Source organism: Melozone crissalis, unplaced genomic scaffold, assembly GCF_028551555.1.
Source record: "Melozone crissalis strain CALT ecotype California unplaced genomic scaffold, PUWL_Pcris_2 ptg000004l_1, whole genome shotgun sequence".
Lineage (NCBI taxonomy): Eukaryota > Metazoa > Chordata > Aves > Passeriformes > Passerellidae > Melozone > Melozone crissalis.
Genome location: NW_026535782.1, coordinates 6,122,370 through 6,145,488, shown reverse-complemented (window position 1 = coordinate 6,145,488; position 23,119 = coordinate 6,122,370). Strand labels below are relative to the sequence as shown.

At 41.0% G+C, this 23,119-nt stretch overlaps 1 protein-coding gene across 1 annotated transcript in view; it reads left to right on the top strand.

Moving 5' to 3' along the window:
• The window catches only part of NAMPT (nicotinamide phosphoribosyltransferase), a 30,511-nt gene extending 18,677 nt beyond the window's left edge, over nucleotides 1–11,834 (top strand). The window contains exons 7-11 of the mRNA XM_054278521.1: nucleotides 647–872; nucleotides 2,027–2,146; nucleotides 7,390–7,530; nucleotides 7,677–7,811; nucleotides 9,518–11,834. Coding sequence (XP_054134496.1) covers nucleotides 647–872; nucleotides 2,027–2,146; nucleotides 7,390–7,530; nucleotides 7,677–7,811; nucleotides 9,518–9,631 — 736 coding nt within the window. The 3' untranslated portion in view covers nucleotides 9,632–11,834. The remainder of the gene's footprint in view (nucleotides 1–646; nucleotides 873–2,026; nucleotides 2,147–7,389; nucleotides 7,531–7,676; nucleotides 7,812–9,517) is intronic.
• The last annotated feature ends 11,285 nt before the right edge of the window (nucleotides 11,835–23,119 follow it).

Genomic DNA, 23,119 nt, shown 5'->3' with positions numbered 1-23,119 from the left:
GTTTGTTTGTCTCCCTGCTGCCATGATCTGAGACTTGGCCACACAGCAGATAATGCTGGAATTTTAAGGTAAAAATTCAATGCCTGCTGACTCTTATGTTGTGCGTGAGAGCATTTTTAGGTCTTTGCACACAAGTTATTAAAGTCAATTATGTCAGCTGGTCTGAGCAGCTACTGCAGATCAACTGCATTCAGTAATTTACTACTGCTCTCAGCAGCTCTGGTTTATGTGCTCTCCTGTGGCCTTATACCAAGGGTAATGCTCTCAGATTCCTCTGGAGGACTGTTTGTATAAGTGAGAATATTTGTTTTATATCACTGTTAAAAAAGACAATAAATTCTGTTTCCTTCTTTAGATTTTTCTAACACATGGTGAGGTGCTTCATTCTCGACTTTCCATTTTGTAGCATGAAGTTGTCAGAGCAGATGTTCTGTTCTTGCCTCTGTAGTTCCCTAACTGTCTGAATGAAGTCTGTTGATTTAGTATATAGTGTATTTATAATCCATGCAACACAGAGCTGATAAGCACATAGTTTCTGCTGTCATGTAATCATACTGCTTATCATTGCCCTGAACTGTTGCTGGTAGGAAATACAGAATGACATGTAAATGCAATTCTAATGTGAGTTTTTCAATTACCTTTGCAGTACCATAACAGCTTGGGGAAAAGATCATGAAAAAGATGCTTTTGAACACATAGTAACACAGTTTTCTTCAGTGCCTGTATCTGTGGTTAGTGACAGCTATGACATTTACAATGCTTGTGAAAAAATATGGGGTGATGACCTAAGGCATATAATTGAAGCCCGAAGTCCAGAGGCACCACTTATTATTAGACCAGATTCTGGGAATCCCCTTGACACTGTTCTAAAGGTAATCCTTTCTTGAAGCCATTTCTGTACAAGATTGGGAGGGCAATTGTTTGGGTTTTTGTAATGACTGGCTAGCAAACCTATAAGGCTCTAACTTGGTATTCATTGTATGTATTTGATGCTGGCTGATTGGGACCTATGAAATATGTAAATGTTTACTTCACCTCAGTGTATATATATGGAAACTCTTTTGCAGTCCAAATAGTTTCCTGTTTTTCATCAATTCTTGCATATGGTTCTTGAAGCTTTTTGCAAGTTACCAGTTCTGCTGATGTAGTGATGTTGGAATGCTTTTATAAAGAGAAGCTTTTATCACTTAACAAATGCAATGGGAAATTACTTCAGTGCTAGTAAATGCCAGGCCAATAACAATTCTTACCTACTAAGTTTAGCTATCTTGGCATCCCATGTTAATGTAATTCATTATTTTGTGCTATAAATACATGTGTAGCCCTCTTCTCTCTTTAATAATATGTGCATTTAAGTCAGTGGCAGAGTCCACACAGAAAAATGCTTCTTCCCTTATTGCTCTTTAGAAAGCATAATGATTGTTTCAGTTTCATAATAAAAGCTGTTGATACCTCTGAATTTGAGTAACTGTCACCACTGTCCAAGTAAGAAGGCTGGGGCAATGTTGCTCTATCAAATTAGATCTATGCAGATTTAACACTTTTTTTTCCCTTTGGGGTAAGTGGCATATCACAAATAGGAACTCTGATCTTTATCAGAGCTGATAAGAAAATCTCCTAGCTGAAGTGTTTCATTTTAACTATTTGTGGCTTACAAAATCATAAAAAACTGAAACGCTCATCTACCCTCTTAAGGGAGGGCAAAAGAAGAGCAGGATCTTCAGCTGACACATTTAATAACAAAAAGTCACATCAAGCAAAGGGAGAAAGGGTGGAAGCATGGTTCTGATTAGCTCTTGGGTGCAACTTGTTAAAGACCATATTGTCTGTGACTGCTTTAAGGGCTTTCACCACAATGGCTGGCATGCTTTTTTTGTGTGTGGATAGATTTAGAGCATGTTTATGTGGGTATATTGATGGACTTATTTTAATTTTTTAGAAAAAGCATGACTCAAGTGTGGAAATTTCTTTCTTTATTGGAATGGCAGATTTTTATTTTAATTTTGAACTTTCCACTTTTCAATAGGTGTTGGAGATCTTGGGGAAGAGGTTTCCCATTACAGAGAATTCAAAAGGCTATAAGTTGTTGCCACCATATCTCAGAGTTATTCAAGGGGATGGTGTGGATATCAACACACTGCAAGAGGTAGGAGATCCTATTCATGTGTCAGGGTGACACTGATAAGGTTGATATTTAATCTGGACTCTGTTACAACTAGTCAGATGTTGCAGCAGAGACTGCTGACCCCACCCCTGCCCTTCATTCCAGACACTGGCAGTGATATCATAATGCATAAAACAAATTCATTAATACTCCACAGGAAATTATTAAGATGCATAAAAACCCCTAAAAGGCATTTTCTAATCCCCCTGTTGTAAACCTTCTCTTTCCACTGTCTCTCCTTTTGTTTGCTTTCATCATGCTTGTCAGGTCTCATTGAGATCAGAATGTGGCAGTGTTTGGTCATTTCATTGATGTCTAAGGCACACTGCATGATCACTGTGCTGCAGCAGTAATTAACTGCTTTGGCTCATTAGTTATGTATCTGAAGTCTGCTTGTCCTCACATATTGAAGGTGTAGTTTTGAAGGAAACTTTTTAGAACCTAGGGTAAGGAAAACAAGTTCCTTGATTGAGCAACTAGTGAACTAAGGATGAGTTGAGAAGCCTGGAAATATGTGTAAAAGGTTAGGCTATAGTCTTGAGTCAAAATTGCAATTTTACCAAGACATAAATTATTTAGTAAATTCTGCATGCTTGAAATAAGTCATAAATTCACCACTATTGACTAGAGGTAGATACTAGGCAATACAATATGGCTATGAAGGTGTAGACTGCAGTAACTACAGATGACAAAGGGCATGGAAGAGGAAGAGGATTTGACTTTGTCTGGTTTGTCCTGAGTCTTTCATCTTCAGCTGTATTAGAGTTCAAAACCAGAAATAAGTGGAATTAAGTTAAGATTAATATTACTTGAATTTATTGACATTTGTCTTAGCTTTCTAGACTGACACATCTTTAGGTTCTTCTCAACAAAGCTGACTTTTGCTGCTTCTCAAAATTATGAGCAAGGGAGGTATCAGTTTTGGGTTTTAGTTAGTCTGAAGCCATCTGCATGTCTAATGTGAGCACATAATGTGAACCTCAGTGACAGAACTGAGATTTGTCACTCGAATCCCCAGAGAGCAGTTAATACTGAGATTGTAATCTGATAGACCAACTGGAGTGCAGTCATGCTCTGCCGGTTTTCTTCCCCCTCCAATGGCCTTTAAAGTAAATTCTATTCTATTTTTTTGTCCCATGTGGCTTTTTGAGAATGTCCAACTATGCTAATATGCTTGACATAACACAATCATGAGAGGTTAATAGTTGGAAACAGAGTGTAATCATTAGATAACAGGGGAAGACCCTCTGTCAGAGAGAGCAAAACCCACACAGAAGAAAAACATTTCTGCTTGTTCTGAATAACAAACTAACAGGGCTCATGGCTGTGTTAGGCAAGTGTGTTATGGCTGAGATTTTCATGAGTTGTGAGAGGACAGAAACTGGACTATCCTTTCTTGTAAGGAACTTTGGTTGCTTTTTCTAAGTTATACTGGACAAAATTCAAGGATGTCATATGGCATCAATTCTAATTAAATATTAAAGCAAGTATTTAAAAATCTTTGCACTAGAGTGAAAAATGCTCTGCTCTCCAAGTTCTAAATACAGCAATAAAACAATTGCAACAGCTAATGGGAGAGAATGGGAGGAGAATAAGCAATCCTTTGTTCAGGTGATCTGCCTGTTGATATATTTTCTTTATGAAGCTGTAATTGATTATGAAACACCTACCTGTAACATGCAATAAGAGAGCAGAAGATCCAGTTCCCCAAGACATCCAGAGCACACAGGTCACTGCTGCCCAGTGGCATCTTCTCATTTCTTCCTGACTGAAATCTTGCTGTGCCTCATGTCATTGAACCACTAGTCATTAAAACTATTTAGACCCCACGTGTAGCAGCAAACCAACTCAGCCAAAAGGGGATCACTTTTGTGGTTGAGTGAATTAAATTGTACCCCAGAAAGGGGCTAATACTTGCCAGCACTATACAGAAGAAAACAACCTTGTTTTGAGCTGGGAGAAGTGGGCAGGAAGGAAAGTGACATTTGACAGTAGCAAATTAGGTTGGAGCAAAATGACCATGATATTGTAACCTAATTTTGGTTTTATTTAAATATTGTGAATATCTTCATCCTTTTATGTCAGCAAACCCCAGGTTTTACCATGCTGACTTTTAGAAGATTGTATAATAGCATAACATTTAAAAAAATCCCTAAAACAACAACCAAAACCCAAAATAAAACAACCCACCAAAACCAAACCAACACTGAAGTATAATTCATTCTTTTCCAAAAGGAGTTTCCATGAGCAAATACAAATGTATCACTGTGGCCATCTTTTTTCCCCCCTCTTGTAGCCCGTGCAAGATTTTTATTCCAAGTATTCTGTATCAGCTTTCAATTCTAGGCATGATTTATTGTTTCAGATCAGATGAAAGGTAATGGGTACAGTAGGAAAGTCTAAAATGGGTAATGACCAATAGTCTGATTTAGCTATCCAAAGTAGCTGAAACAACAATATAGAAAACAACTCAGAGTATAAACTGGATTTTAAAATTCTTTGTTTTAATAGGGGATGCTGGTAGAACAGGTAAGGAAACTTTTTTGGCTTTCTTTGCATTTTCACTTTTAAAAATCATTCAAATCTGCTAACTCCACACTTTCAAAGGATTTTCTTTGAACATTCAATTTCCAGATGTCTTTAAATTTTTATACAAAATTAATCCTCTAATCTGGAGTCACAGTTCATGTATTAATCATGCTCATAATGGTCAGAGGAAGCTGGTGAAAACCTTGACACCTGAATTGTTCTCCCTGTATAGGTTTGAAAGTGCGAAGCAAAAAATTCTTCTGTGTTGTTTTCCTTTGGGGGAGGCTTCAGTTCTTTCAGATCTCTCCCTTTTCTTCTTCCCTACTACCACTGCTGTTTGCCATCTCTTCTCCATACCTAAGGAAGTAATAAGAATATCTGGGCCTTGGCTGTGGGTCACTGGTACAGTCAGAGCTGACTATCAGCTTAGATTGATCTTTGGTGAGGAGGGGAAGGGAAATCCAGACTGAGTAAGGAAGTCCCTTGAGGGAGTGGAAGGCTAGAAGCCAGTTCTTCACCCAGAGTAAGTGAGGAGTTGTGCCTGTAGCATGAGGTGAACAAACCATCTGTAAATGAGAGCAGGAACAGGAGCTGCAGAGGGATTCACATTTCTTCTCACCCAGGCACGAGGGTTAAGCAGCCACGGCCCAGCCCTGCTGTTGTTGCACTAACATCTGTTAACCTGCAGGTATCAATTAGCATGGAGCCTCAGCACCACGTGCCTTGGTGTAGGATGTTGTTTGTACAGGTAATTGTGATCTTGCAGGTGTGTTAGAGTGAGCTCAGTGTCATTCCTGCCTTTACAAGTGCACAGTGAGGTGGGCAGGGCACACTGGCTCAGGCTTGGCCAGCAGCTCACATGGCTTCAGGCTTGCTCAGGGTCTGGGCAGAACCATGGGGAGTTTGCCTGTATTTACTCTTTGAAAGACAGCACAGATAAGTAGAGTCCATATCCAGGCCCAGTTAAATCTCATTTCTTATGGCTCCACTGGGCATTGTTCTCAAGTAGAAGGTATATAAAATACCATTTCTTACCTGTCCTTTGTCAGCTTTAGTTACTTTGAGGTACTTAAAGGAGAATTTAATTAATTGCAATTGTTTATCTTCCCTCAGTGCCTCTTTTAACTGCTTCCAGGAGAGTCTAATTACCTGAAAATAAAGATTCCTTTTGCTCTTGGTCACTGAGAGTGTATGATGTCTACTACTAAAATCCACAGGATTGTCATGTATTTAAGAGGGCATTTGTTCAAGATGCAAAGCTTTCAAAGGGTTCTCTTAAGAAGAGAACTTCTCTTAGAAGTCATGGAGGTAGAGCTTGAGAGGAATTTTGCTTGACTTGCCGAGTGAGGCTGAGTGAGTTGGTACCATTGGAATGGTGGAAACTCACTGATAAGGTTTCTCCTGGGGAAATCTGTGACAGGAGTGTAGTGGGAAGGTGTTCCCAGCATGTCCTGGGAAGGTGATGGCTCTGCTGTCCACGTGTCCTGTTGGCATTCAGACTGAGAGTGTCTGTGAAGAGTCTGCATGTGACTAAGTACATAAACAAAATACTGGTGTGCTCTTTTGTTTACAATACCAGTTTGTTACAGTCTGAAATTGGAATTGTGTTTTCCATTTTTTCTCCCCTCTGAGCCTTTTGCTGTCTTTTAAAAAAGCAGCTTGACATCAGTAGCTCCTGAAGCAGTCCTGTTCAGTGTTACTCTGGCATTTCTTCTTGATGCAGGACTCTAAGATTGCCCAGAATATTACCAGATTTCTGACTATGCTGAATTTTGAAACTCTGCATTTTCCCTCAGAGATTATGTTCTTCCATTCTGCTTCTCACCTTCCTGTGTTTCTAGATGGATGGTACTTTGCTGTCTCACCCACTCTGGTTTTCTCACCTGCTTTTGATAGTAAAATGTTAGAAGAAGAGAGTTTGAACTCCTGTTCTGGGGCTATAACCATCATTTCAGGCTGTCGTAAGAGTAACAGGTCAGGGAAACAAATGTTGGCCCTTTATGAGCATGACTAAATGAGCACCCATTACTCCAGGCTAGAGGATGTCACATTTGTCAGGGTAGAATCAGGGTGGAGGGGAATGTACAGTAACTTTTACCTCCACTCTTGATAGAGTGCAGATCACATTGATCTGTACCTGCTGGAGAAGGTGGCAAAGCAAACTCTGTGGGCAGTTTCATGGATTTTCATTTCCCATCTTTGTCTAGAGTAAATTAGCAAGTTCAATGAGATTTTCAGAGTATTGCCCTGTTCAAGTCATCGCTCAGAGAGGGGAATAACTTTCTGGAGTAGAGCAGGATGCCTGCATTCTCTCAGGATACAGGCTCTGCTTCCAGGTCTTTCCATAATTCTGAGAAATTGGAAGGCTCTGAAATACTCTCATGAAGTTTTTTATTTTCTTTAGAGCTCTGTTTTCCTGGGCATTGCATCACTGTGCCACCTTAGTTTGGGAAGAATATGTGCTGGCCTGGTAATTGTGCTACAGCAAAAGCTTTCCAGTTCCACACTGGAGCTGTAAATAAAAATGCAAACAGTGTCCCAAGTATTGACCAAATTATTGCATACATCTCCTGGAAACTGAATGTTAGTTGGCTTAATTGTCTGTAAAAGCATCTTGCTTAAGTAGTATATTTTTATGGGAAAATGGCATGGCCTAAAAGTATACTCCGTCATAATTTTCTTTTTTTTTTAATTAGATTGTGGAGGGAATGAAGAAGAATAAATGGAGTATTGAGAATATTGCCTTTGGATCTGGTGGAGCTTTGTTGCAGAAACTAACCAGAGACCTCTTAAACTGTTCCTTCAAATGTAGTTACGTGGTGACCAACGGCCTTGGGGTATGTCTGTGCACAGCTTCCACCCCTCTGCTTTCTGGAGAGGCCTCCCCATTTGAAAACCTGTTTGACATTTCCTGTTCTGTTACCAGCATCTGCATTAGGTCCCACAAAGCCCTTTCCTCCTAAAAAAATCCTCTTCATTTTAGATAAATGTCTTCAAAGATCCTGTAGCCGATCCCAACAAAAGGTCAAAGAAAGGACGGCTGTCGTTGCATAGGACACCAGCTGGGGAGTATGTGACACTGGAGGAAGGCAAAGGGGATCTTGAAGAGTATGGACAGGTAGGAATTTTCAACGTCTTCATGCAAAAATACACTGAGAAAAAGCAGGTTATAACTTAATTTCGGAATTTATTTCTGATCTGTCATTTTGTTCAATTCCCATTTTATTACCTTAAAATGACCTCAGTACCAAATTTGGTGGCAGCAGAGTGTTAGAATGACAGTAGAATGCAGGCTTTACAATTACAGATCTTTGGCTTTTTTTTGTCTTCAGAAACACGAGAACATTACCACTTCTCCTCAAAACTAAAGTCTCAGTGTTGCCTAATATATACTGGCCCGGTAGTTTTGTTTGGCCAATATTGCACAATTTGAGTAGTGACCCTTGGTGAAGGTGGAACAGCTGTAACTGCTTTAGCAAGAGTGTAACTTTAGTTACAGCTGTAATTAAAATGTGTTTCTACTTCCCCACTGAGATTTTTTTAAAATAGTTCCTTCAAGAATTAATGCTCTGTACGCAGAGTAATTCCACAGTTTTTAAAGATTCAGGAATTCAGTTTCTCTGTGAATTCTTTACAATTGTAAAATGGAATGCTGTTTCCATGAAATAAGTACAAAATTTATGCCAGTCTCAGGCTTTCAGTTTGATATGTCTTGTGTTTCAGTGTCCAACAGTGAATCACTGAATTGCATGTTGAGTCTCTTCCCAAGTTAAGAGGACTGAAAATAAGTTGTCAAATTGCACTTCTGCTTTTAGAAGTTGAAAGTTTTCTGGTATACAGAAGCTGTTTTTATACTACTAGGCAGAGGGTACTTACCAGGCACACTGCTTTACATAACTGTAAGCCTAAAACTTGGATCTCTGAAAAATTTCAAGATGAAGAAAACCTGACTTACACACACTGAAGATATGCTCTGGTCACAAAGATCTTGTATAAATTTGTAACTTTTTTCTATGCACATATTCCTTTACATATGTTAATTATGAACATTGATATATGTGTAGAGAGGGAAGGACCTAATGGTGAGAAATCTCTTCAGCACAAACTGCAAGACTTGGGCTCTGAAATTAGGCAATATGTTGTCCCTTCATTTTTGTCAGGTGAAATGATTCATTAAAATGTTTTGGTCCCAGGAAATTAGAGAGGGTCACTGGTGTGGTACCTGCTCTGGGGCTCCCTGGAAATGACAGGGAAATGTCCCCTTCTGTGTGCCCATTTCTCTAAAGCCACAGGTCCTTGCAGTAGGTCACCCAGTGCAGGGACTGCTCAGTGTTGCTGCTGTGCTGACTTTTGTTGCCAGCTGTGCTTGTTGCCCTTCCAGTGTGTGCTGTGTGCCAGCCTGTCCTGATATGCTGTTTTACAAAATATATGAATAAAAGGCACAGTGAAGAAAGATTTAATTTTTTCCTAGAGTTAAAAAATACTGCATTTAAACCTCTATAATTGGCTTGTATTTGGTTGTGTGTCACCTTTCTTACAAACTGCCCTAGATAGGTGTATTTAGTGTGTATTTTGCTTTGGCCAGGTACAGATACCACACTCAAGGGACCAGGGAGCACAAAGCTGCTGTCTGTGCACAGGATGACCCAAGCCCTTTCTTCTGTGTAACCATTAGTGAAAGGTGTCAGAAAAAGCTGTAAAGATTTAGTACCTTGTCAGTCTAGAGTTCCAGCCTTATCAGGCTGGGTTTGTGTGCTTGCTTTGGAGTTTGTGTAACCTGTGTTTGCCAAATCCCTCTTGCTAAAACAGCGGTGTTTCTTGCAGGACCTGCTTCACACTGTATTTAAGAATGGAAAGGTAACGAAGTCATATTCATTTGATGAAGTCAGACAGAATGCCAGGCTGAAGAACAGTGAATTACAATCAGCATCTCACTGAGTTCCATTCCATGTCTGTGTATGTGTGTGTAACTAGTTCGTACTGCATAGCTACTGGTTTATTGTACAGATTTGTGTGTTCGTGTTTTATGACATTGTAGCCAAATTATTTGTTGGTTTATGGACATACTGCCCTATCTTTTGCCAGTCTTTAGAAGATGAAATCAGGAAATGGTACTTACCTTGTAAAACGTATTTAATGCTGAAGTGTGCTTTTTAGGGCCCTTTGCCAGTAGTGATTCAATCTGGTATTGATCTTTTCACAAATGAGACAGAGCTGCGAAACTTTTTTATATATAACAGAATATCACAAAATGGATTTACATAAAATTATCATGATTGCTTTATGTTTATATTTAACTTGTATTTTTGTACAAACAAGATTGTGTAAAATATATTTAAAGTTTCAATAATTAAGTCTTTCCAACTTTTCATAATTTTTATGAGCACAGACTTTCAAGAAAATATTCAGTGGGGGGGAATCCATTGCCTTTTGTCCATTAATCAGCAAATAAAACATGGCCTTAAAAGTTTGTTGTGACATTGTTCCATTTGACAACTAAATCAGGACTCGTATCTCCTTAAGATCCCATAGAGTTGCTGACCTCACCATTTCTTGTAGTTGTCTGTATTAGTAAATCTGCATTAAACAAAATTACTGTTCTTTCTAGAAGGTTTAGGTATTACTGACCTTGCTGGCACAGTAAGGTGTGTAAGTGAAATGCCAAATTTGAAAGGATTCTCTACTGCAACTTAACTTGCCAAGTCTATCCCACTTGGTATATGCACCTCAATATTTTAAGAGTAAAGTTTTTAAGAGATCTCCTCTTCCACTATAGAATATATGTGTAAAATACTGAGATACGGAAGCGGTGTATTTTAAAATAATTACACTTCTGGGTTTATTTTTCATATACTGTAAGTGACATGAATTTAAAGCAAAATACTGGACTGGGTAGTGCACTTTTTTACTTTTTTGTATTTTTTTCATTGATTTGCCTTTTGTCAGACTGGATGTTAAATTGTAAAAATGTTTAACTATTTTTGTTAACAACTTTAATAAAACTATGCTAGCCAAACTCCTACATGAATGGCAGACCTGTTTCCCCTTCTCGCCCCATCTGTTTGGGGTGAGGAGGGGCTTTTATTTTGCAGAGGGTAACTGTAAAACAATGTGTTTGAGAGATACTTTTGAACTGTCTGCACTTGATTGTATTTGCTCTCTGCATATGCTTGATATAAGTATCTGCTGGAAAATGAAACTGTTGAGGATTTTATTTGAGAAGCTATGTAGTAACCTCTGAAATATGTGATAGTACTGTAGGATGGCTCTCACTAGAAAAGTACCTCCCTTAAAGACAAAAATACAACAGCAAAAGCAAACAGTTCCTGTTCTGCTGGTGATCAGCTATCAGCCAATTGCTTAATATACTGATGTAATTATTGCTTCTAATTAGTAGATGATGTTACTGGAAAATGTTAAGGCCTAAGATAATTTAAGCCTACAAAATTTTATAAAACATGCTTTTAAAGGAAGATTGAAAAGCCATACTTCATTGTTCTTACTCTCTCACCAAAAAGGGCCACATCAAGGCATCCATAATATTTCCAGGGTTTGTGGTTAAGATGTTTATGCCCAGTCTCAATAGTTCTTGTTAATAAAAACCTGTTTTTCACTTGTAGTGTATGTAATTATACATTTAAGTGATGTATTGTTTCAAGAATAGTGTTTTAGTAAAACTCTAAATGCTGACCTTTCACACTGAGGAACTGCCTTCCCTTAGCTATTAATTATATTGTTTGGTTTTGGCCCAGAAAGCTTTTGAATCTGGCCTTAGGATCAGTAGCAGGTAAATAGTACAGAGCCTATTTCACTCCTCCACATGTGTACTAGGGAATTTTATGATGTATGGTTTAAAAAACAATAAAGTAAATGCTGCTTTCATTCTGTACCAATAAAAATTTTGATAACTATTGACTACCCATAACTGATATTTTTGTACTTGAGAACTGAGGATATACTGTGGAAGCACTGTCTTCATGTGTACCATGAAATACATTGTAATTGTTCAGTATTGTCTAAAACTTTTCAACTTATTAGTTGGAAACTCAAAGCAAATTCTCTACTTGTGCATGTCACTTTCAGAAAGTTGTAATGTCACTCATTTTATTAAATGTTAATAACTTTAAAAGGGGAGGGGGGGGGAAGAAAAACACCTGGTGCTATTCAGACCTGAACACTTGTCTCTTTGTGTTTGGCAGTTTGACATTCTGGGCATCAAGGAGTTGACAGAAATTACTGCAGTGCTTGAACCATACAATATCCTAATTCTTCCACATGAAAGCAAACAGCATGTTTGTTTGCTTTAAATTACTAGATTTGTAGTCATTGATATATTTTAATTATCCCCATTTCATAATATAATACAGTATTTGTATTTAAAAATAGGAATTGGGAATTTTGTGTTTAATACTCTGATTTGTAACCATATTTAGTGTAAGAAATGGATTTTGTAAAACTATTTTTTTCTTCAGCTGCATGATTATAAAAAAAAAAAGATACTTTTTTGGTACTTTGAAAGATCTGAGGAGAGAACAGAAGAGTACTTAAACTGGTTTGCCAAAATCAAAACAAAGCTTAAACAGTTCTTTTCTTATAGGTTTTTACATTCCTTCTTGTTTAGTGAAGAATAAGTATTCCTCACTTAAATCCTCTGTTAAAGTAATTTTAATGTACTTGGCATCAAATACCAGTATGTAATACACATGGAAATAAAGTTTAGTTCTGGCAGTGAAAATCAGAGCCATCTGACTGTGTCTTAAAGTTAACTGATGCTGGGCACCAGAGATGTCATCCTGTGCTCTTTGTTGCCAAAGCCAGGCCAGAGCAGGGCTGTGCTGGTGCTGCATTCCTTTAAGGAGAGATGCTCAGCTCCTCACAGACAGCTGGGCTCTACAGAAGAGAAAGCAAACTGAGCTCCTTTTTTTCTTGTTTGGGGTGTGGGTATGTGTGTGTGTGGTTTTGGGGGTTTGGTTTGGTTTCTGGGTTTTTTTCCCTCCTTTTTTTTTTTTTTTTGTGTGTGTAAGTACATCCATGCTTCATTTTGTCTGTATTGAAAAGTAAAGCACTTGGCTTTGAATTTAAGAGATTATCCTCTATATTTGACAGAATCCTTTCTCAAATAAAGTTTCATTATTTCAACTTTAAAATCACTAGAATGCTTGTCTAAAGGCAAATTAACCACCAGTGTTACATCCTTCAGTTTGCTGCAGTACTGTCAGAAATAACCTCAGCTCTGTAGCAGAGAGAGTCCTTTGGACAGGATTTTTCTAACTAGAAGTTACACTTCAACTCCTGCGTGACTTCAAGTTGCAGCAGATAAGGTGCCAGCAGGGATGTGTCAGTAAGGGTGGATAAAGCACCTCCTGTGATGCCATCACCATTTGTTGCTGCTCCCTGCAGCTCTTGCTGTGGTGTAGAAAGGGGCTCTTACAGCCCACAATAATGCTTGAATTTAAAGGTTCTGTTCCATGATTTACAGAGAGCACGCACAGCCCAAGTGCCAGGGCTCCTCTGCCTCCTTTGCATGGAGTTAAAACCCAGGAGCTCCAGCACTGCCATCTCCTCACTCCTGTTAGACTCTGTGCAAGTCAGCCCTGAGCGGGTGGTGGTGGCTCCCAGGTCAGCTGCAGGGAAATTCCAGGCCTTGGCCTGTGCAGAAGGCAAGGGATTCACAGGAAGAGCTGCATTATTTGTCCTCCAATCCTACTATAACAATTAAAATTATAACTGAGCTGAGCTGCTTGAGGCAGGGGCTGTGAGGCTGCATTGGTGTGATGGTAATTGCATCTCTGCATGAAGGTCCCATCAGGGTCCTGTAGGTGCACATCTCCATCAGATTTGTAAACATCTGAGTGAGAAATCATCCTCTTAAACCTGATGAATGTGGCCTTATGTGGAGAACCACATGCCTTCTAAATTACCAGGTGATAAGGAAATAATGAGATTAGAGATGCTTTGTAAAGTCATGCCTGCTAAATCCCAGTTGCTAACCATGGATGTTATGTTCTTGGGAGGGTTTTCCTGTTTTACTAGCAGCACAGCTGATCTTGGGAATGATTTTAAAACCTCCTTCACAGAAAGGCATTTGGTTTTCATTAATCCAAAGGCCTGAAAAGCACTTAGCAATAGAGTATTTCTAAAACGCATTTTGCTGTGGCACCATATTTTGTTGAAAGGTACCCTGATGTCTGGCGTAATACAGAACAATTCTGAAGATACGGGAGAAAATCAGCAGGATTCTTCTCAAGTAACATATTTTGTTCCATATCATTTCCTTGCTAATCTTTGCATGAGTGCTCCTGATTGCTTTTTGAACAGAACTTCTAGAATTTTCAAGTTATGGTGAGGTTTCCTGGCATCAAAATGGCAGTTTTCTGCTTCTGGCTGGAGCAGAGGTCTTTTAAGGACAGATAAGGAGCCATTGTGCCCCTAGCAAGGTTTTTACTTCCCTCTTACACAACTCTTCTCAGTTCAAGGGCAAATTTATTGTTTGTTTACCACTGAGAAAAAAAAAATCAGTAAATTTGGGTTGTATAATTCCTTTTTTTCCCAACAGTTCAGTTTATATAGAAATCAAGATGTTTCACAGGATCACTAGATAAATTTACACAAGCAGACTAATTTTTAGTATATGTATTTATGCTTCATTGATAACTTGTTAGATCTGAGGATCTGATTCTTGGTAGTTGATCCAATGCTCATGTCAAGTAATCCTACTGCATATAGCCAGGTAATTATAAATTGCTGAAAATGGCTTCAGCATCTTCATATAATTACAGTGCTTTAGAAATTCAAGTGGGTAGATAATGGATGCAGGGAAGGTTCTGAGGGCTGGACATTTTTACTTCTTTGTCATTAATTTTGGTTATTAATGTAGCTATTTAAAGCTTCCACATCATCTCTGCTAGGAAACTTGTTTTATAATGTCTGAATACTCTTACCATCAAAATATTTCTATAAGTAGTACACATGTCAAACAAACTGCATGGACTCTGAATCTCATCTCTTGTAAGGTAAAGGGGAGAACTTCAGCCTCAAGCTTAATTCCCTTCCCTGCAAACAGAAGAAATGAGCTGTTCTTCAGCCTTTGGGACATGCTTTCCTCAGCTTCCTGGTGAAGAACAAGGCTGGTGTGCTCTTCCCTTTCAAGGAAGTTTTCCCCATTCCAAAAGATGCCACCCTATTTTAAGCATAAGGAATTGTAGCTTGTTGTTGGATGTGTCAGAAGGATGACATAGCCCAGCAATTTAAGAGGATAATCTGTGTGAGATGGCTTTGGGTAGAGATATGTCTGTAAGTCACAGAAAGGTCACTCAGAGCATGACAACTAATCTCCCTCTGGTGGGGGAGCCTCCCTGCCCTTTCTGCCTCAGCTGAGCAGGTTCAAGTCTGTCCTGTAATCTGCTGTGAAAACACTGAGTCTGTTCAACCAAAACAAAGTGTTGCCAGGCCCCTGTGATTACAAAGCAGTGGTCTGTTCATGTGCCCTGCTCTAATGTTAATCAATTTTTCAAGCTTTGTATCTTACATCTACTTAGCCCAAATGCCAGTGACAAACTTCACAAAGCTCCTGTTCCTCCCCCACACTGAGGGTTTTGCAGCCTCAACTCCAGCCCTGCTGCTTGAAGACCATTATTTGTTTTTATTGCTACTGTAAATCTCCAGAAGATAACAAGAATTATTTCACCTCTGTACAAGGTTTTGCAATCATTACATCTTCAAATAAAAGCAAGTAGATTCATGCATTAAGATCAGAGAGAGGTGACCCTTTGTTACCTTTTGTGTCCAAGTTGTGATCATGAAAATGTTAACAGACATGAATCCGGCAAAAATAAGGATATGTTCTCCTGAAAATTGGTTTCCATGTAAAAGCCCTATACTTTTACATGAAAACATATATTTAGAACTTTTATGGTCATTAATGAATCACTGCTGGATACTCAAGCACTTTAGCTTGGTTTCTGCAGGTGCTTCTTGACAGTGCCATGTGGGTTGCCCACAGGTTATCCCATCAGACAGGGTCTTGTGTCTGCTGGGAAAGTCCAACACTACATGAAATAACCTGTCCCACTGCCATCCCAACCACCAAAGCTGGGTTTGCTGAGCCTAATTCAGCTCCAGCTCTGGTTGTAGCTGTGCAGACTTCCCATGGCTCTTACCTTTGGAGAGAGCACACATGGTTAATCCCTGGTCTGTCTTTCACAGCCCATTGTGGATTAGGCAAGGCCTGGGAAGAGTTTCAGTCGTTTCTTCTCTGTTACAACAGAGCCCTGCCCAAAGGCATTTTGAGACAAGAACCCATATGGTTATTGAATATGTGGTGTGCTGTAACCCAGCACAAGAGGAGGGAGTGACTTTGGGGCTTGTGGTATGATTGTAAATAATAACTCCTACCCAAATCAATTGATTAGACACAAGTGCTGTCAGTGGTTGCTATAACATCACAGCAGAGACAAGGCAATTGAGGCAAGTCAGCTAAGGCCTCTGGTTCTTTCTCAAAGGCTTTTTCTATCCACTACTCTCTTAACACACATGAAATTTGGGAAATCCCACTACCATCAATCACCCATGTGTAATTTTCCTACAATGGCATAAATCTCTGTGTCACACTGTTCTTGCCTGGCATTTGACTTACCAGCGTTTGGTTTGATTTGCTTTGGTATTAGTGCTTCTGCACTCTGTACTGACATATTATTAAGCTATTTTTATAATACCAGGACTTTCTATTTAAGAGGTAGTAGATGAATCATAACATGTCTCTTTTTGCAAGGTCAGGATTATTTTCTCCTGTGCACATTGGTTTATGCCAAACTTCATGTCCTATTATAATTTGCATTCACAGTGTTTCATAAAGTCCTTTTGCAATTCTTCACAATCAGCTCCCACCTTTATTGCTGTGCATGACTCAGCACCTCCAGCAAGCTGTCACCTCCTTACCCACCCTTCTCTACATTGTTTAACATGAAAAGCAGCAGGAGCTCCAGCACAGGTCACCAAGTGGAGTTTCACTCTGTGAGAAAGCTAAGTAACTTCCTATTATTTTCTTTGATCAATGTTGTGAACATGTAAGGACCTCTCCTCGTGTCTCAAAACTTCTTAGCTTCCTTGAAAACTTTATAATAAATCTTGTTGAATGCCTTTTTTAAATTAAAGAAGGTTATATCCACACACCTATTGTATCCTTCAAAGGACTTCAAAGAAGGTAACTTTCTCTTGCATTTATCACTCAGAATCTCCCCCAGGAGCTTAAATTCATTCTTTCTACTCTAATTTCTCCTTAGTCTTACTGTGCCTTTGTCCACAAGATCAAAAGTCTTTTGAAAAATTGGAAAATCCAACTCCAGACAGCTCAGGGAATTTTGTGAAATGGATTCTTGTTCTCATGCTGTCTGTCCTTTTGCAGGACAGTGCTTGATGGTGAATGGCACAGGATTCTGCAGTGGGGGACCTTGGGATAAGAAAAGCACTGAGCCATTGGGACAAATCTGTTCTTCAGGTTTGAATTTAAAAAGGGACAATTATCAAGGGACAGACCAACTTATGGGAGGCTTCACCTGCTGATGCCTCTCAGGGACTTGCATGAGCAGGAAAGCTGGACATAAAAACAGAGACAGCCCCTCCAAGCACTGTGGGCTGGAGGCAGAGATATCCTAGTTTGCACAGTGCTCATCCTTGGACTCTAAAAAGAAATCTGTTCAGCAAGGGACTCAGGATTAAATCAGATTCCAGAACATTTTTGAGTGAAGAGCCATTTGTTTGAAAACCACAGGCATCATCTTCATGTCCCAAAAAGATAGATGTATAAACCTGGTCACCTCTATACTTGAAACAAGGATGTATTGGAAGCAGTAGTTCCAATGTGGGTGCCTCTGTCCTGTTTGTTGAGCATCAAGTGAGCCCTGGCAGTTGATATTTTATATAACGCTCATTGTATAGGGATCACATACACATATGTACAGTTTCTACACACACGGATGCAAATCTTTATATATGTGAATAGACAGATGTTTACAGGTGTGTATATATTCTAACTATAGAAGGAAACATCCATAAATACTGAGGACATTCTGTTAGTGATTGTTCAAGGACTATGATCTTTCATAAACTCTGTGTACCTGGATCATGCTTGCTCTGTTCTTTCTGATAACATCATCTTATACATCAAAGGGTTGTGTAAGCAGCCTTTTCAGCCACCAGCTGACTGGCAGTTTAAGATGAAATTGTAATCTGTGGTTACTCCCAGCCCTGGCTCTGAATTGGTCCTTGCCAAGACACTGCATGTCTGTCTCTGGAGTTGTGTAAGTTGGTATTTGGCTACCTGCCAGTGGATGTCGTGGGACTGTGATCAGGCAAGTCAGGTTTGCATAACAATAATCTGTCTTTGCCCCTCTTTATTAGCCCTGACTTTATCAATGGAAGGTTTATGTCATTGTCTAGGTCACCACTGAGCAAAAGAATTGTGGCAAAGAGATCCCAGTCCTGTGGCATCACTGCTACATGTGGTCTTGCTCATTGGTGACCTGCAATGATCAATATTTTGAGATCAATGAAACAACTAGTTTTTAAACCACATAGTTAATTACCTGGTAGTTATATATTATTTGAGTTTTCAAAACCAAATGCAGTGTTGTACTAATGCCTTGGAGGAATTAACATTGCATTATGATGGTTTGCTTTATTCAACAGACCTGGAAAAATAAAATAACAAAAGAAAAAACACCAACCCAGTTTCATTCCCTTTTTACTACCAGCTAGCAAAATGCTCTGAATTGCAATGTTAGAGAGAATCTTCTTTCTCCACTTGGGATCTCCTCCTTTTAGCTTTAAACAGGACCTGCTTCTGGCCAAATCCTTGTTTCTACTGCAATACCTAATGATGAAAAATAATGTAATTAGGTAGAGAATGTGTTGGGAATATTTGGCTGCAGAAAACACAGCCCCAGAGGAGAAGTGGGATCTGTGCACTGGCTGGGTAAAGTCACAGGAGGAGCAGGGTGACCTGGGGACAGCCCAGGCCTCTTTTGTCAGCCATCCCAGGACACTGAGCTGCTCCAGCCAGGACCTGACAGCCCATGGTGGCTCAACAAACCTCTCTGGGAGAGGAGCCTGTGCAGCTTTAGAGCAGCTCAAATGCAAGTGCGTGCTGTATTTAGGGGTTGCCTAGAGTGCATCAGAACAACACACCACAATACACCTCCCAGGGCCTGCCCTGGGTACCTGCCCGGTTCCTCCAGCCCTGCTTGCTTGCTCAGAGTCAGGAGTGTTCATTTTCTGCAGAAATACTTGGACACCCACTGCAGCCTCCACCAGCAGCTTCCTGGGGCCTATGAGATCCATGGGGTAACACATGTCCACCTGTGCAGGACAGACACAAAGCAAAGCAAGGTTGTGCAGAGCGAAGAAGTCTATAGGGAGCCAGCTCTGGGAATGCCAGATCCTTCTGTCTGCAATAAGAAAAGCCAGAGGCATGAGCACAGGTTTGTGTACCCCGTTCAGCTTTCCTGTGGAGCTTTCACTGGAGACCTATTAGCTCCTAAAATTTGGCTATAACTTACTGAAATACTTTGCCTTTACTATCACACCAAGGGAAGGGAAGGGAAGGGAAGGGAAGGGAAGGGAAGGGAAGGGAAGGGAAGGGAAGGGAAGGGAAGGGAAGGGAAGGGAAGGGAAGGGAATGAGCAGAGCTAGAGCTGGCTGAGCACACTTGGAGCACGCTGCTCCCCTGGAGATGCCAAGCTGCAGTCAGCAGTGTGGCCAGGCTGTCCTGGGCCCTGCAGTCCTTTCCATCAGCACTTGCTGCCCAGATGCTGCTCTCAGGAGGGGCCTCTGTCCCGGCAGCCCAGCAGCCCCTGGGGTGACTCCACTCCCAGATCAGCACAGGCCAAAGGTTGGTTCAGGCTCCAAAAGCAGAGCACAGCCCTGGCTGATGGGCAGGTGTGGCACAGCCCGTGGCCCATGGAAGGCACTCTGTACTCCTGCCTCATTCATTGGCACTTCCTTCCAGATAAGATCCTCTCAGTGTCAGCTTGGTGCTGGTCAGAAATGGGCAGCAGCAACACCTGGAAGGAAAAATAATTTCAAAAGTGGAACAATCTGGGATTCCCTGATGTCTTTCTCTGCTGCATGAATAACACACCACACAGCCACAGTGTAAGTAGACTCTCTGTATTTTTAGCAACTGATCTATGAGATCATTTTGCTATTTTCAGTTGTTTGTGACTTGGGATTTTTCTGCTAGGAACAGAGTGAGTGGGAGGAGCACCTACCCTCAGCTTCCAGTGAGGGCCTGAGCAGACCCTGTGTAGCCAGTAATTAATACTCATTTTCTGAACATCCCCGGAGCATCATCAGTGCAGGGCATCTGCTGCAGTCTGAGAAATGCCCTCTAGTGTTCTACCAGGATGCAGGAGAATGAGCACACAGCCAGGAAAAGTCCAGACAGACTCCAGTGAGCTGACCAACAGCTTCCATGTAGGCAGGCAGTCTGCCTGGGGCCTGGATGGGCTCTGCCAGCCCCATTCACAAGCAAACAGCCTCTTGCTTAAAGCCACAAATACAATTCCTGCATGTGCCCTTTGGTGCCTCGGTGGATTCAGCACAAGGGGTCTCACAGCACTTTTCCATATCCTGCAGGTCCTGCACCATTCCCAGTGTCCACACAGGCTGGCTACAGGCACATGTGTCTGCCAGCTGGGCACCATGAGCAGCCTGGGCTCCAAAGGGGCATCTTGAGCATCTCCTGCCCCTGTCCTGCTGCCCTGGGGCTCTGCAGTGTGCCTTTACTGCATCTCTTATCTCAGAGCACAGACTGTGACCCTGAGTGCTGCTGTTCATTCATTGAATAAGGATGCAATAATTAAATGACTGAGAGATAAACCAGAGATTTAATTATATGTTAAGCCTGCAGGATTCCCTCAACACCACCCACACTGTGCTAAAACTGTTGATTTCTGCACTGATGGCAGAATTTTAACATGCATTAAACAGAGTCATCCTTTTGCCCCCAGAGCCAGGCTCAGAGAAGGTGATGTACTGGGGCTGCCTGTACATGGCACAGCCTGGGCAGGGCAGGGGTTGGAATGAGGGGCTGCCAGCCACAGCTCCAGGCCCTTCTCCTGGCACCTTGCTCTCAGCCTTAGCCCCCTGCTCCATCCAGCAATTGTTTCTCATTGTAGATGTGATTTCCTGGTAGCAGCCTGAGTTCTCCCTTTTCTCCCCCATGGGCAAGGTATGGACATGCACCCACCTCTCTCATGGCATAAACAATCTCCCACTGCAACAGGCCTTATAAACAGCAGCTTATTCTCCTTCCCCAGCAAACCTGAACCACATCAGCCACCTTCCACCAGTCCCTGCAGCAGCACCACCAGCACCACCATCCCCTCTGCCCAGTGTGGGGACACTCACTCGCAGTGTCTGTCTGTCCTCACAGGGGCTGCCCCACAGCAGGACGTGTGGACTTGGCTCACACCCCACTCCTGATGACCTTCAGACCTTGGCAGAGCAGCAGGGTTTCCAGCCAGCATGAAACTCTGGCTCTGGAAACCCAAGGGCAAACCTGGGGCCACAAAAGCTGAATTTCACCTGTGCACACCGCCAAGTTCCAGCTCGGTTTTGCATGTTGAGAGCTTTGGCAGGACTTCCATGAGTGATGTCTGAACAATGACCCAAAAACCGCACATGGAGCCACAGGGCCATGGTGGAGCTCCCAAGCAGCCTCATGGCTACCTCTGGCTTTCAGTGAGAAACAGCTCAGCCTTGGCAGTTTGGTGTTTCCACAGCTCCACGTTCACCAGCTCAGCCACAGGAGTTTTAAGCTCCTTTACTACATTTTTTTATAGAGATTATAAGAGTAAAAAATGGCACTTTTAGTGCCAAAAGGAGGCTGTTTATCTATTTTTGTTTCCTTTTGTGTTAGAAGAGGAGAGTGAAAGAAAATATGAACTTGCTTTCTCCAAGAAAACAAACTGACCTTTGAGTGTTATAAAAGCCTTTATACAAGAATTTGGCTGAAGAGGACTGGAATTTCTTCTGTGAAACATATTTTTCCTTAAAAAATGCCAGTTTGCTAAACCAGAACAGTTTGCAGAAAGGCTTGGTTTAAGTGAATCTGCCCATTTGATAGCTACTTAGAAAATTTTTGAACTGCTCAAAGGCTGAATTTGTAAGCATAAGTCTTCAAATATGAAATTAATTTACAGGTAGAATTTTAAAAAGTAGAACTTAAAAAGTAGAAAAATAAATACAATTTAAATTGAAATTAAATATTTTTGCATTATTTAAATCCAAAATGTTTAAATTTGCCTGTTCCAAGACACATTGTGATCATCACAACAGCTTTGAGTTGTGCCTTTCTGGGCAGTGGAAAGTTCACTCCCCCCCAGGTAAAGCTGCCCTGGAAAGCCTCAGGCAGGTGTAGAGCAGGCTGTGGGTGGAAGTTTCATGCCAGTGCTCCAGAGAAAACTGGAATCTTGCTCAATGAAACAGGTGATTCAAGGGTCATAAAACATTCATTGCCATAAAAAATAAAAGTGCCTGGAGCTTTTGGAGTAAATCAAGTACAAGCTCAAAGATCATCAGTCAGGGATGCCTTTAATAGATATTTAAGTAATCAATCATTGGATCATGCAATTCCTAGTTCCCTTCTAGCAGACATTTTACCTGTTAATTATTTTATCTGTGCACTGATCTCACACCACAGCCCAGTGTCCTCCTCCTATTCCTGTCCATCCTTCTGAACTCCTCTGTTGTTAGAAGGAACAGGTTTCTTTCAAGGACCATCTTTACTTTAACCATTTATTTAGTAGATTTATTTTGACAATCAAACTAGCATTAAAAATGCTGGTTTTAATCCAGCCCCGGGGTAACAGCTTTGGGCTGAGCTGCTTTAGATTTCAGACACAAGAAACCAGCTGGGCTTGGTGAGGGTGCTCAGTAGCAGATGTATCACACCCAGCTTTGCCTCTTGCCTCTTTTCTCTCAACAGGACTACAAGGTCTTGTACAGGGAAATTATTTATAACCTCTACTAATCATAAAAGAAATTAGGTAGAAACCCACATAGGAACACTCTAGTTAGGATCTAGAACTGCATTTTGCCAAAAGAGAGAGCTGACATCTCCTGGAGTGAAAGATTGCATTTGCCCTCCACAAAGGACAAGAAAATACGAGTATGTCCCCACCTCTGTGGACAGATGGACAGGCATCTCCATCCTGCACCTCTTCAAAGCCTTCATGCCCAGTGGTGGGTTCATTGTGAGGCTGCTGCTGCTTCCTGGAGGCTGGGATCTGCTGGAGCAATCCCATGGACACAAGAGCACATTTTTGTGTTTTGACTTAAGGGTGACACCAGAATGCCTTCATGGCTGTGCTCAGTGTGTTGGAACAAGGCTGCTGGTCAAACTTGTCACTGTGATGGCATTGTGAG